At 39.0% G+C, this 15,252-nt stretch overlaps 1 protein-coding gene and 1 pseudogene across 3 annotated transcripts in view; both read left to right on the plus strand.

Moving 5' to 3' along the window:
- Window positions 1-15,252, plus strand: part of LUZP2 (leucine zipper protein 2) — a 487,881-nt gene that overhangs the window by 431,333 nt on the left and 41,296 nt on the right. For all 3 annotated transcript variants that reach the window (XM_081536540.1, XM_081536541.1, XM_081536542.1), the window contains one exon: window positions 8,023-8,190. In XM_081536540.1, the coding sequence (XP_081392666.1) occupies window positions 8,023-8,190 (168 nt within the window). The remainder of the gene's footprint in view (window positions 1-8,022; window positions 8,191-15,252) is intronic.
- Window positions 14,493-15,023, plus strand: LOC145524405 (ATP synthase mitochondrial F1 complex assembly factor 1 pseudogene; annotated as a pseudogene).

The following is a 15,252-nucleotide window of genomic DNA, read 5'->3' on the forward strand; positions in this document are numbered from 1 at the left end:
AACTGAATCACTTTACTGTACACCCAAAACTAACACAACATTGTTAATCAACTATGCTCCAATATATAATAAAAATTAAAATATATCAGCCCTCAAATTACATTGCAGTGTTGTTGTGCAGTCACTAAGTCATGTCCAACTCTTTGCAACCTCATAGACTGTAGCAAGCCAGGCTTCCCTTTCCTTCCCTATCTACCTTAGTTTCCTCAAATTCATGTTCACTGAGTCGGTGTTGGTGTCTATTGATCTCATCCTCTGACTCCCTCTTCTCCTTTGGACTTCAATCTTTCCTAGCATCAAGTCTTTTCCAATGAGTTGGCCCCTCAAATCAGATGGCCAAAGTATTGGAGCTTCAGCATCAGTCCTTCAGTGAATATGCAGGATTGATCTCCTTTAGGATTGACTGGTTTGGTCTCCTTGCAGTCTAAGAGACTCTCAAGAGTCTTCTCTTGCACCATAGTTCAAAAGCATCAATTCTTCGGCATTCAGCCTTCTTTATGGTCTAACTCTCACGTCTGTATGTGACTACTGGAAAAACCAGAGCTTTGACTACACGGAACTTTGTCGGCAAAGTGATGTCTCTGCTTTTTACTATCATCTGTAGGTTTATCATAGCTTTCCTTCCAGGAGCAAGGGTCTTTAAATGTCATAGCTGCTGTCACCATCCACAGTGATGTTTAAACCCAAGAAAATAAAATGCCATTGCTTCCGCTTTTTCCCCTTCTATTTGTCATGAAGTGATGGGACTGGGATGCCATGATCTTAGCTTTCTGAATGTTGAGTTTTAAGCCAGCTTTTTAACTCTCCTCTTTCACCCTCATCAAAACCTTGACAGATTTTGAGCATTACCTTGCTAGAATGTGAAATGAGAGCAGTTGTATGGTAGTTTAAACATTCTTTGGCATTGCCCTTCTTTGGGATTAGAATGAAAACTCTTGTGGCCACTGTGGAGTTTACCAAATTCACTGATGTTTGAGTACAGCACTTTAACAGCAAGATCTTTTGGCTTTAAAATAGCTCAGCTGGAATTCCATCACCTCAACTAACTCTGTTTGCAGTGATGCTTCCTAAGGTCCACTTGACTTCGCATTCCAGGATGTCTGGCTCTAGGTGAGTGATCTGGTTCATGGCTATCTGGATCATGAATACCTTTTTTGTTAAGTTCTTGTTTGTATTCTTGCCACCTCTTCTTAATCTCTTCTGCTTCTGTTAGGTCGTTGCTGTTTCTGTCCTCCTTCATGTCCATCCTTGCATGAAATGTTCCCTTAGTATATCCAATTTTCTTGAAGGGACCTCTAGTCTTTCCCATTCTATTGTTTTCCTCTATTTCTTTACATTGTTCACTTAAGAAGTCCTTCTTATCTCTCCTGCTATTCTCTGGAACTCTGCATTCAGTTGAGTATATCTTTCCCTTTCTCTCTTCCTTTCATTTTTCTTCTTTCCTCAGCTATTTATATAGCCTCCTCAGACAACCACTTTGCCTTCTTGTATTACAGTCTCCTGTACAATGTTATGGACCTCCATGAACAGTATGAAAAGGCAAACATATGACACTGGAAGATGAGCCCCCAGGTCGAAGGTGTCCAATATGCTACTGGGGAAGCAGTTGTTGTTCAGTCTCGAAGTCTTGTCCAACTCTTTGCAACTCCATGAACTGCAGCACACCAGGCTTCCCTGTCCATCACCATCTTCCAGAGTTTGCTCAAACTCATGTCCATTGAGTCGGTGATGCCATCCAACCATCTTATCCTCTGTTGCCCCATTCTCCTTCTGCCCTCAATCTTTCCCAGGATCAGGGTCTTTTCCAGCGAGTCAGCTCTTACATCTGGTGGCCAAAGGATTGGAACTTCAGCTCCAGCATCAGCCCTTCAGATGAATTTTCAGGGTTGATTTCCTTAATGATGGACTATTTGATTTCCTTGCTGTCCAAGGGACTCTCAAGAGTATTCTCCAGCACCAGACTTCAAACGTATCAATTCTTCTGCACTAGCCCTTGTTTATGGTCCAACTCTCAGATCTGTACATGATTACTGGAAAAACCACAGTTTTGACTATATGGGCCTTTGTCGGCAAAGTGATGTCTCTGCTTTTTAATATGTTGCCTAGGTTGGTCATAGCTTTTCTTCCAAAGGAGCAAGTGTCTTTTAATTTTGTAGCTGCAGTCACCATCCACAGTGATTTTAGAACCCAAGAAAATAAAATCTGTCACTGTTTCCACTTTTCCCCAGTCTATTTGCCAGGAAGTGATAGAACTGGATGCCATGATCTTAGTTTTTTGAATGCTGAGTTTTAAACCAGCTTTTTCACTTTCCTCATTCACCCTCATCAAGAGGCTCTTTAGTTCCTCTTTGTTTTCTGCTATGAGAGTGGTATCATCTTCATATCTGAGGTTGATATTCTCCTGGCAATCTTGATTCCAGCTTGTGAGTCATCTAGCCCAGCATTTTGCATGATATACTCTTCATATTGGGGAAGAACAGAGGGCAATTACTGATAGCTCTAGAAAGAATGAAGAGGCTGGGCCAAAGCAGAAACAATGTTCAGTTGTGGATGTGTCTGGTGGTAAAAGTAAAGTCTGATGCTGTAAAGAACAATACTGCATAGGAACATGGAATATTAGGACCATAGGACCATAGAACCATAGAATGTTAGGACCATGGACCATAGGAACATGGTCCATGAATCAAGATAAATTGCATGAGATGAAGCAGGAAATGGCAAGATTGAACATCGACATTTTAGGAATCAGTGAACTAAAATGTACAGGAATGAGGGAATTTAATGCAGATGACCATTTTATCTACTACTGTGGGAAAGAATTCCTTAGAAAAAGTGGAGTAGCCCTCATAGTAAACAGAAGAGTCCGAAATGCAGTACCTGGGTGCGATCTCAAAAACAACCAAATCAGTTCATCTCCAAGGTAAACCATTCAACACCACAGTAACCCAAGTCTATGCCCCAACCACTGATACTGAAGAAGCTGAAGTTACCAGTTCTATGAAAACATACAAGACCTTCTAGAACTAACACCCCCCCAAAAAATGTCCTTTTCATCATAGGGGATTGGAATGCAAATGTAGGAAGTCAAGAGATACTTGGAGTAACAGGCTAAGTTTGGCTTTGGGGTACAAAATCAAGCAGGGCTAAAACTAACAGTTCTGTCAAGAGAACACACTGGTCATAGCAAACACCTTTTCCCAACATTGAAATAGAAATAGATAAAACAATAAACATATTAACAATAAGATAATTTGCACTGATGACAAAGGCTGCAAAAGACATAATTTAAGAATATATGTGATAAAGACTTTGAGATAGTAGTGTTCTTTGATAGAGTAATCAGTGATTATGTTTCATAGAAGATATTATGTGAGCTGAAGCATACATTTTAAGTAGAAGTTTCCTATGTAGCAATTTGGAAAGAGTTCTGCAGGCGAAGAAAACAGCAAGTGTAAATGTTCCTAGATGAGATTGAACTTGAAACATTTGATGGACTATAAACAAAGGACATTGTGACAAGCAGGATATCCTTAAAGACTGCATTTTATTATCATGTGGCAGAGGAAGTGGGAAATGTGGTTTGGTGTGGGAAGAAGATCAAAGGCAAAAATAAGGCTGAATCTCAGAGGGGATATGTTGTAAGATCTAAGGGAAAGTATACTTTGTATAAGTCACATCATATTTCAATAGGTGACATCCTGTTCCAGTGAACTTCAAAGTGAACAGTAGCCTAACCTGCAATTTTAAAACAGACTAAAGCTAGCAGTATAAATGAAAATGTAATGACATTGTGGTGTAAAATCATTGTCTTGGCCTTGCTTATGGATGGGTCAAGCCAAACCTGAGTAGTGTCAATTACAGGCTTTATTTAGTTAGAGGGACTAACTGGAAAGATGTGAGCTTTTTTTTGGTAGAAAGATGAACAAATTAGGGAAGCATTGTTCACAGAAATTTGTGGTCTCTGGCAGGAAAAATCTACAGTGTAATGAAGGAGTGAATCCAGAATCTAATATAGGAGGCCAATTCACAAGCTTGTGATCCAAAAAAAGAAAAGGAAGTAAAAAACTGTGAGATTAAGAACAGGTTGAAATATAAGAGGAAAGATAGCTTACTACAATGGCTATGAAAGGTGAGGAGTTGGAGGTTACACTGGTGTGTTGTTGATTCTGCTCTCCAAGGCGACCCTGAAAAAGTCAGATGGCCTGGATGAGCAGATGAGATGATTTCACCCACGTTCAAATGTATCGATCACTCCACTGGGAATTTTGTCTTGCCTAACGAATGTTTACTTAAAATGAAGTATTAGCTTGATGCCATTCATTGTTTACTTTTGGCATCTGAGTTTAGCTCAGGAATTTGTCTATTATGTCAACATATACATATATGTTTTGTGCCTATTGTAGATCTAACTTTTATATATATACTGTGTTGAGAGGAGCCATGATATGAATGCAGTGAATCAAATAACTTCCTGCATTATCTGAGCATTGAAAAATCTACATTTCAAAGCCATGTTAACTTTGAGTCCTGGCCAAGACCTGCCTGACATTGTCACATTAGCTCTATTTCCATTTTCTAACTATATTATGAGAAACAGAAAACATACTCAAAGTGTTCAGTGACACCTGGAACATCTCACTCCAGAGAACAGCACCCACACTTACTCTGCAGTAACAGAAGGTTAGGGCCATCCAAGATTATAACAAAGACTCAGTAGGAAGGGTAATGTGAACCATTGCTTCATTTCTTTTTATTGAGATAGGTTCTTTCCCTGACAAAGAGAAATAACATTTTCAACTAAGTATTCATTAAAAAAAACATTTTTCTGTATCCTTTCTCATGTGTCAGGGATTGTGTTAGGTGCTAGCTATACAGTTCTGAACAAAATAGACAACTTATACATATGCTGCTGCTGCTGCTGCTACTGCTGCTACGTCGCTTCAGTCGTGTCCGACTCTTAGCAACCCCATGGACTGTAGCCTACCAGGCTTCTCCGTCCATGGGATTTTCCAAGCAAGAGTACGACATTAATAAATTAAAATTAGTGATAAATTATATAAAGAAAACAAACATAATCAGCCATAGAAAGTAATCACAAGAGGAAAGAGCAAGCATCTAGCTACTCAGGCAAGCAAATAAAAGGGACCATTTTGAGTATAAGTTTATTATTCAACTTAACTCCCTCCTGTCCAGTTAACAAAGCCCCTCCATCCTATTTCTTATCAGATTATTTTGTTCTTATCAGATTTTTATGAAACGTGACAGGGCAGGTTAATGTGAAGGAAATACATGTATGTCCTGTTTCTTATATATTTCCAGTTGCTGCTCTTACTGTTATATATTTCCAGTTGCTGCTCTTACTGTTGCCTTTTTTAAAAATCTCGTGCTATGACCAAAAAGAAAGATTTCTTAAATTGCTATTCTAGCAATATACACTCTCATCTTAAAGATAAATCTTCTACCACATATGAGTAGAAAACACAGAGAACATTGGGAAAAATCAAAGCCATAGTCACTCACAAGAAATTGACCACAGGGGCTGTATAGGCGACAATAAGCAGGAGGGGATACTATCTGTAGATGTATTCCTGACATCACATACAAAAGGCAGTAGTTTTGTTGGGAGTATACTACTTGACAGGAGAAGACAACAGACTTTTCTCCTTCATTGATTCATTGATCAATTGGATCCATTGATCCAAACATGGAACTACACAAAAAGGGTAAATGCAACCTGTGCCAGTTTGTCCACGGATATGGCTCCAGCAACTATTCCCTTTTCTTCTTCTCTCTTGCCCCAGAGGCCACAATTCATGTCTTGAATTGGATATTTATATGTTATTGTCTTACTGGGGTCTATATGCTAGCCCCCAGTTATCCCTGTGTTACCATGAGATTTCTGCAAGGTTGTGTGTCTCTCTTCATTTTGGTACCTGGGGACAACTTTGTCATTGGTACTCAACTTTACATCATTTTAAAACCTTATAAGCAATTTAAAACATTTTTAGCAGTGGGATCTGGAGGTTGGATGGCAGTTGGAGATGGTTGTCTATATATAGTTCAGTCTACCTTGGAATGTAAACCTAAAGAAAAAGGAGTTCTGCAATAAATGCTGGAAAAGGTGTGGAGATAAAGGAACCCTCCTACACTGTTAGTGGGAATGTAAATTGGTACAAACACTGTGGAGAACAGTATGGAGTTTCCTTAAAAACTAAACATAGAACTGCCATATGATCCAGCAATCCCATTCCTAGGCATATACCCTGAAAAAACCATAATTCAAAAAGATGCATGCACCCTAGTGTTCATTGCAGCACTACTTACAATAGGCAAGACATGGAAGCATCCTGAATGTCCATCGATAAAGGAATGGATTAAAAAGATGTGGTACATATATACAGCAAAATACTACTAAGCCATAAAAAAAGTGAAATAATGCCATTTGCAGCAACATGGACGGACCTCGAGATTATCATGCTAAGTGAAGGAAATCAGACATAAGAATACAAATATCATATGATACAACTTGTAGAATATAAAAATGATACAAATAAACTTATTTAAAAAATAGAAATAGACCTCACAGGCTTAGAAAATTATGGTTACCTAAGGGGAAAGGTGGAGTAAATTAGGACTTTGAAATGAGCATATACACATTGCTATTATATGAACGAGATAACTAATAAGGCCCTAATATATAGCATCGAGAATTCTACTCAATATACTGTAATAACCTATATGGGAAAAGGATTTGAAAATGAAGGGGTATATGTATAGCTGAATCACTTTGTTGTACACCTGAAAGTAACACAACATTATAAACCAAAATATATTCCAATATAAAATAAAAATTTAAAAAGAAGAAAAAAGTCTAGAACCTGAAATTTTGTTTCATTCATAGTAAAATAGAAATAATAATGCCAGTTTCACAGATGTTTGATTATCATTTACAATCACATCTGAATAACTCCTACTACTTAACAGGACCCAAGGAAATAAGAGTTTTATCATTAATTGAGTGAAGATACAGGCTGATTTGAGAAACACAGAAAAGCCTACATCACAAGAGGAGTGATTTATAATAAAGGAGATTTATGATAAAAGAAAGATGGCAGATGATAAAAGGACATGATCCAATTTAGAGTGACTCTAGAGTATATTTCCTTGCCAGCAAGGTATCATGATTGAAATCATGTCAATTCAAGGGGAAAAAATATAAGCTATGTCTCTGAATTACAGTGATCAAAATATATCATGAAACACATTCAGTTCAGTTCAGTCGCTCAGCTGTGTCCGACTCTTAGCGACCCCATGAATCGCAGCACGCCAGGCCTCCCTGTCCATCACCAACTCCCGGAGTTTACCCAAACTCATGTCCATCGAGTTGGTGAGGCCATCCAGCCATCTCATCCTCTGTTGTCCCCTTCTCCTCCTGCCCCCAATCCTTCCCAGCATGAGGATCTTTTCCAATGAGTCAACTCTTCGCATGAGGTGGCCAAAGTATTGGAGCTTCAGCTTCAACATCAGTCCTTCCAGTGAACACCCAGGGCTAATCTCCTTTAGGGTGGACTAGTTGGATCTCTTTGCAGTCCAAGGGACTTTCAAGAGTCTTCTCCAACACCACAGTTCAAAAGTATCAATTCTTTGGTGCTCAGCTTTCTTCACAGTCCAACTCTCACATCCATACATGACTACTGGAAAAACCATAGCCTTGACTAGACGGAACTTTGTTGGCAAAGTAATGTCTCTGCTTTTTAATATGCTCTCTAGGTTGGTCATAACTTTCCTTCCAAGGAGTAAGCGTCTTTTAATTTCATGGTTGCAATCACACATTAGTTCCTAAAAAACAGACTGAGTGTGCATTACATGGCATGTTATCATGGAATTTACATTGGGCAATTATGTATTAAAACTAATATGCGTTTGGGGAATGAGTATAAGCTAGGAGGAAAGGGAGAATCTAGTCAGGTGAATGATGACCAGAACTACATGTAAAAATTGTAATTTCTCTTGTTTTTATAGGCGTCACAGCTGAAAGCAATGAAAGAGACTGTACAACTCTGCCTCTCAACTGTTTTCCGTGATCAGCGTCCTCCCCATTTGAATCCCTTCAGGCTGTATAGGACTCAGATATCAGTCCCAACCCAGACAAATGACACTAGGACTGCATATGCAAGGACAACAGCCAAGGTACACTTTACTTGTGCTTTGAAATCTAAAATCAGATAAGGTACTTTCTTGACTTCTTTCTGTATTATCATCAAAGTGAATCCAAGTAAGATAGCAAATTCATTGAAAAATCAGGAAGTAAATGGGAGATAGTAATCCAGTTTGTAGTCTTCATAGTCACTTGGAGAATGTTGGAAAACAAATATTCTTTATAAGAGAATAGGTTGTTTCTTAGGCAGAATTATTATTATCATCACTACTTTACAATATTATAAGAAAATATCTTGTATTATATTCCAGTTTACACCAGAGGTTTATTATGGAAAATACTTTCTTCTAGAGTATAACCACCATCCTTACAAAAGTGGATACATTTTTCAGAAATTAAGCCTGTAGTTCTCAACACTGTGACTGTACATTAGAATCACTTGGGATAGTTATTTAAAAAAAAAAAAAGTCTTAATACTTGGGACTCACCTCAGACAACTTCTTCCTGGTTTGGCTCCAGTCATCATTAGTTTTTAAGAGCTCCCTAGGGGATTAGGAGGGCTTCCCTATGGCTCGGCAGTAAAGAATCCACCTGTCAATGCAGGAGACGTGAGTTCCATCCCTGGGTTAGGATGATCCCCTGGAGAAGGAAATAGAAAATAGAAACCCACTCCAGTATGCTTGCCTGGAAAATCCCATGGACAGAGGAGCCTAGTGGCCTACAGTCCATGGGGTTGCAAAAGAGTTGGTTGCAACTTAGCAACTTAAACAACAACAACTTAAGCAAATCTTCCTGCAAATCCCTACCATCAACCTACTTTATACAGGACAAAGAGGGTATTTCAGTTTTGCTTTTGTTTCAATTATCAGAACCTTCAGTTTGCAAGCTCTACTTTTAAATAAATATTGGCAATCTGAAATTGTTATTAAAGAAAGGAGTTTAGTTTCAGGCAGTATACTTGAAGGTGCAATTCTTTTATCACTTGCCTCAGGATCACTTGCTATTGAAATAAATGCTATAGAGAGGAGTCCAACTTCTAAAGCAAATCCGTGGTGGACTAGAGGATGGTGAGCAAAAAACCCTGAGGACCACTGTTACAAATACCTACCGATAATGTTACATCTGGGGATTGTGGCCAATCTGTAGATGAGGGAAATGCTATTTTCATGATGAAGAGTCAAAATTAAGTAAAGCAAAATAAATCTACTGTTCTGTTTTTCTCCTGTAATTGGTTGATTTCTCAAAAACAGATTAATCTGTGTAACCTTTTCCTGTCAAAATCATTTGAAATAAGTATTTCCATTTTATATTATCTTTGTTTTTATTATATAATGAAGGATCTCAAAAAATTTAGGCCAGTATTTTTCACCTTTACATCTCTCTGATCCTCCTTTGAAAACAGTGTTTGTTTTTTTTTAATTCAATCTAACTCAGGGAAGAAAGTTGTAATAATATATTTTTATGTTTAAAAAAAATTCCTGGTAAATTTATTGAAACAGATCATTGGTTAAGTGTACAGCTACCTTACACAATCTCTGCCACCTATCATAAAGCCACATACTCCCTCCACTTCATGTTAGTTTAAGGGAGAAGCAAAGATTCAACTGTATTAAGTCCAGTGACTTTGGGCAAAGCAGCTTTGTGATTTTATGGGCACATGACACTTGTCTCCAACTTAAAGTATATTTATTAGGCTCATTATTAAAACTGGGCTCTTTATGACCCTGAATATGTGGAAGAAATTACTGATTGTTACTTTAACTGACTTATTAATAAATATGTATCCTGTCATTGAAATAAATAATACATATATATTATTATTTCTCCAGGCTTATCACAGGAAAACACAGGAAGCATTTAGATGCATGTAGTTTAGAGAATGCTCATTCTTAAAAAAATAATATCATATCTAATTATTTAAGATAAAGTTCAATAAATCTAAGTTGATATACCATAGAGCATTCTGTTTTACAAATTAGCATTAAAAGCCTCTCTGGCATTTCTCTTTTGCTTATATTATTTATCTTTTCAAATATGGTGGCAGTTGTATTTTATATACGTGTGTGTATGCTTTGTTCACTTAAGAAGCTCCTATTCTTTGGAACTCTACATTCAGATGTGTATATCTTTCCTTTTCAACTTTGCCTTTCACTTCTTAGTCACTCAGTCATGTCCAACTCTTTGTGACCCATTGGACTGTAGCCTGCCAAGTTCCTCAGTCCATGGGATTCTCCAGGCAGCAATACTGGAGTGGGTTGCCATGCCCTCCTCCAGGGGATCTTCCAGACCCAGGAACTGAACCCACATCTCCTGTGTCTCCTGTATTGCAGGCAGATTCTTTACCTGCTGAGTCATTGGGGAAGCCCTATTTATGTATTCTTGGGACTTGAATCTCTCTGTGCAGGTACCTCAAAGATAATATTGAAAAATCCTGAATAATAAAACATGATATGTGGTGTATGTAAGAGAAGTAACCTCTTCAGTCATGGAACAAATTTTATCCAAAATGTAACTTTTATTTATTTTTTTGTTGTTGTTGTTTTATTTTTTTTAATTAGTTTATTTATTTTTTAACTTTACAATATTGTATTTGTTTTGCCATACATTGATATGAATCTACCATGGGTGTACATGTGTTCCCCTTCCAGAACCCCCCTCCCACCTCCCTCCCCATTGAGGACCTAAAACTACTAAGTCTTTGGAGTTGGCTAACTATAGTCTCAGTAATATTATGTGCCCAAGAGGGAGCTGTGAGACCATCATATCACTTAACCTCTCTGTACCTCAGTTTCCTCAGTGCCTATCTCAGGTCATTATTGTGACATGAGCATTACAAATCATATTTTTTCTTAATTTCCTTGATATACGTGATATCAATTCAGTTCAGTCACTCAGTCGTGTCCAACCCTTTGCAACCCCATGGACTGCAGCATGCTAGGCTTCCGTGTCCATCACCAACTCCCAGAGCTTACTCAAACTCACGTCCATCAAGTCAGTGATGCCATCCAACCATCTCATCCTCTGTTGTCCTCTTCTCCTCCCACCTTCAATCTTTCCCAGCATCAGGGTCTTTTCCAATGAGTCAGTTCTTCACATCAGGTGGCCAAACTATTGGAGTTTCAGCTTCAGCATCAGTCCTTCCAGTGAATATTCAGGATTGATTTCAGTTAGGATTGACTGGTTGGTTCTCCTTGCAGTCCAAGGGACTCTCAAGAGTCTCATCCAACACCACAGTTAAAAAGCATCAATTTTTCAGCACTCAGCTTTCTTTATAATCCAACTGTCACATCCATACGTGACTACTGGAAAAACCCTAACTTTGACTAGTGCAACAAGAGACTGACTCAGACTTGCCTGTGAGTGTCCAGGAGTCTCTAGCAGAGGTGTGGGTCGGCAGTGGCCTGCTGCATGGTCAGGGGCACGGAGTGCAGCAGTGTGTGCATGGGACCTTTTGAAGGAGATTGCCATTATCTTCACTATAGTTTGGCCTCAGGTCAAACAACAGGGAGGGAACACAGTCCTGCCCATCAACAGAAAATTGGATTAAAGATTTACTAAGCATGGCCCTGCCCATCAGAACAAGACCCAGTTTCCCCCTTGGTCAGTCTCCCGCATCAGCCTTGTCTAAAGCAATGAACCTATGAGCCATGCCATGTAGGGCCAACCAAGACAGATGGGTCATGGTGGAGAGTTCTGACAAACCGTGGTCCACTGGAGAAGGGAATGGCCAACCACTTCAGTATTCTTGCATTGAGAACCCCATGAACAGTATGAAAAGGCAAAAAGATAGAACGTTGGAAGTGAACCCCCCAGGTTGGTAGGTGGCCAATATGCTACTGGAAATCAGTGGAGAAATAGCTCCAAAAAGAATGAAGAGATGGAGCAAAAGCAAAAACAGCACCCAGTTGTGAATGTGACTGGTGATGGAAGTAAAGTCCGATGCTGTAAAGAGCAATATTGCATAGGAACCTGGAATGTTAGGTCCATGATTCAAGGCAAATTGGAAGTGGTCAAACAGGAAATGGCAAGAGTGAACATTGACATTTTAGGAATCAGTGAACTAAAATGGACTGGAATGGTTGAATTTAACTCAGATGACCATTATATCTACTACTGTGGGCAAGAATCCCTTAGAAGAAATGGAGTAGCCATCATAGTCAACAAAAGTCTGAAATGCAGTTACTTGGGTGCAGTAACAAAAACAACAGAATGGTCTCTGTTTGTTTCTAAGACAAACCATTCAGTATCATAGTAATCCAAGTCTATGCCCCAACCAGTAATGCTGAAGAAGCTTAAGTTGAACAGTTCTGTGAAGACCTACAAGACCTTCTAGAACCCACACCCAAAAAAGATATCCTTTTCATTACAGGAGACTGGAATGCAAAAGTAGGAAGCCAAGAGATACCTGGAGTAACAGGCAAATTTGGCCTTGGAGTACAAAATGAAGCCGGGCAAAGGCTAACAGAATTTTGCCAAGGGAACGCACTGGTCATAGCAAACACCCTCTTCCAAAAACACAAGAGAAGACTCTACACATGGGACATCACCAGATGGTCAATACCAAAATCAGATTGATTATATTGTTTGCTGCTAAAGATTAAGCTCTATACAGTCAGCAAAATCAAGACTGGGAGCTGACTGTGGCTCAGATCATGAACTCCTTATTGTCAAATTCAGACTTAAATTTAAGAAAGTAGGGAAAACCACAAGATCATTCAAGTGGCCTAAATCAAATCCCTTACGATTATACATGTGATATATGGCTGTTCTAATCTACATTTTTAAAAAATCTTTGCCTCTTCTTTGAAAAGTGTATTTAAATGGTTTTTCCTGAAATCTGTGAAACAAGTCCAAGTAAGCAATTTTTAACCTACATCTGGAAAAAAAGCAAAATTGTCCCCAAAATGTCATTTTAATTTTTTCCAGAAGATTAGATAATGCAGTTTTTTATTGCATCATGTATGTGGGTATATATGTGTATACATAAATCCAACAGACATATGTACTTTACATACAAATTATATACTCACTGTGGATTTTAAAAGCCACAAATATCATTAATTGAGGAGTACAATATTATGAGAATTTTCTGATGAAAGATTAAAAACTAATTTACACGGTACTTTTTTTAAAATTCTGGAGCATGTCTGCTACATCGTCATTTAGACCCACAGCTTAAGTTTCTGCTGAGGAAACAATCAGTTTTTAAAACGGTGAATACTCCAGCGGTCTGCTGGAGATGGCTCATACATACTATAAAAGCTGGTTGCACAAATTTTCAGAGTTTGCACTAGTTAGTTATTAAACACTTACTGTTAAATATTAATTATATACATTTACAATAAGTAAGTTATACTAAAAGCAAATATCAGTATCAAAACTACTATATCATGCTGTTATCTCTAAAGATACTATGTAAATATATTTTTCTAAGACTTTCTAATTTTTAAATTTTGATCAGCTAACCCCTTAGACTGTGGATCACAATAAACTGTGGAAAATTCTGAAAGAGATGGGAATACCAGACCATGTGACCTGTCTCTTGAGAAACCTACAGGTCAGGAAGCAACAGTTAGAACTGGACATGGAACAACAGACTGGTTCCAAATAGGAAAAGGAGGACGTCAAGGCTCTATATTGTCACCCTGCTTATTTAACTTCTATGCAGAGTACATCATGAGAAACGCTGGGCTGGAAGAAACACAAGCTGGAATCAAGATTGCCGGGAGAAATATCAATAACCTCAGATATGCGGATGACACCACCCTTATGGCAGAAAGTGAAGAAGAACTAAAGAGGCTCTTGATGAAAGAGGAGAGTGAAAAAGTACTATTAATATACGCAGAAATGAAGAAAATACTTTGAGAAGATTTTTGGTAGGATATTAATTTAAACAAAAACTACCTACTTCCACTATGCAGACGTAAGAACACATTCAAATAAGTACAGCTACAATTTTTTAGCATGAAGTATGGATGAGGGAGGTGGGAACGGCCATGGCTGCCGTGGTGACAAGGCCGGCCATCTTGCAGGCCGCGTAATGTTCCCGGGGCGCCGCAGCTCGGCAGGCCCGCAAGGCAGCGGAGTCGGGAACGTGCTCGAGGCCAACCCCTTCTACGACCACTACTGCGAAAAGATCCAGCAGTTGCGCAGGTCTGACCCAACTGCTTTTGAGTCCTGACGAGAGAAGCGCAGTGAGTTTAGCAAGCAGCCAGTGGGGCACTCCAAGCAAGGTGACTTGATCACATGTGTGGAACAGAAGACACTGGGGAAAGAGCCTGTGAGCTGAGGATTCACCAAGGACAAAACTCTCAGTTCAGTCTTCAACATTGAGATGGTGAAAGACAAAACTGCTGGAGAAATAAAACAGATTTGGCAGCAGTATTTTGCAGCAAAAGATAACAGTCTACACAGTTATTCCTAAAGAAAAGTTTGATTTGATTTGGAACCGGGCTTAGTCCTGTTCAACATTTCTGTGTGGCCTACCAAGAAGGGAAGGTTATGAGTTTTTTGTCAGGCAATGGACAGGTACTGAACTCCACTTCACCGCACTTATAAGTATTCAGATCCCAGGGGAAGCTGTGGCCAGTCAGCTGATTTTATATCACTACCCTGAACTTAAGGAAGAAAATGGTATAGTGCTAATGACAGCAGAAATGGATTCCACATTTCTGAATGATGCCGAGGCACAGTGCATGGCCAACCAAGTTCAGCTCTTCTATGCCACTGATCGAAAAGAGACCTACGGGTTAATGGGCATCTTTGACTTCAGACCCAATGAGTTCAAATGTCTGTCACCACAGAGTTGGAGCAAAGCGGACTTGGAGCGGAACTGAAATGTTCTCAGAACCAGGATAAGACTTAGGGCTGACAGATGATAGAGTTTTCTACTCAGCCCTGGATGGTCCTGAGCCTACCCACCCCTTGAACTCTCCGAGGCTCAGTATCTATAATAAGCTGTCTCTAAGGAGTCACCCTCTGTGCTTATTGCAAGAAGTAACAGGGAGGTGAGCCCTGTTACTTGATATTCAGGAACAAAAATACCCAAACATTCTGATAACTATCTCCCAGCATACTTGAAGTGTCCTTTTCAA

This window comes from Giraffa tippelskirchi, chromosome 10 (assembly GCF_054371585.1).
Source record: "Giraffa tippelskirchi isolate mGirTip1 chromosome 10, T2T-mGirTip1v1.2.pri, whole genome shotgun sequence".
Taxonomy (NCBI): domain Eukaryota; kingdom Metazoa; phylum Chordata; class Mammalia; order Artiodactyla; family Giraffidae; genus Giraffa; species Giraffa tippelskirchi.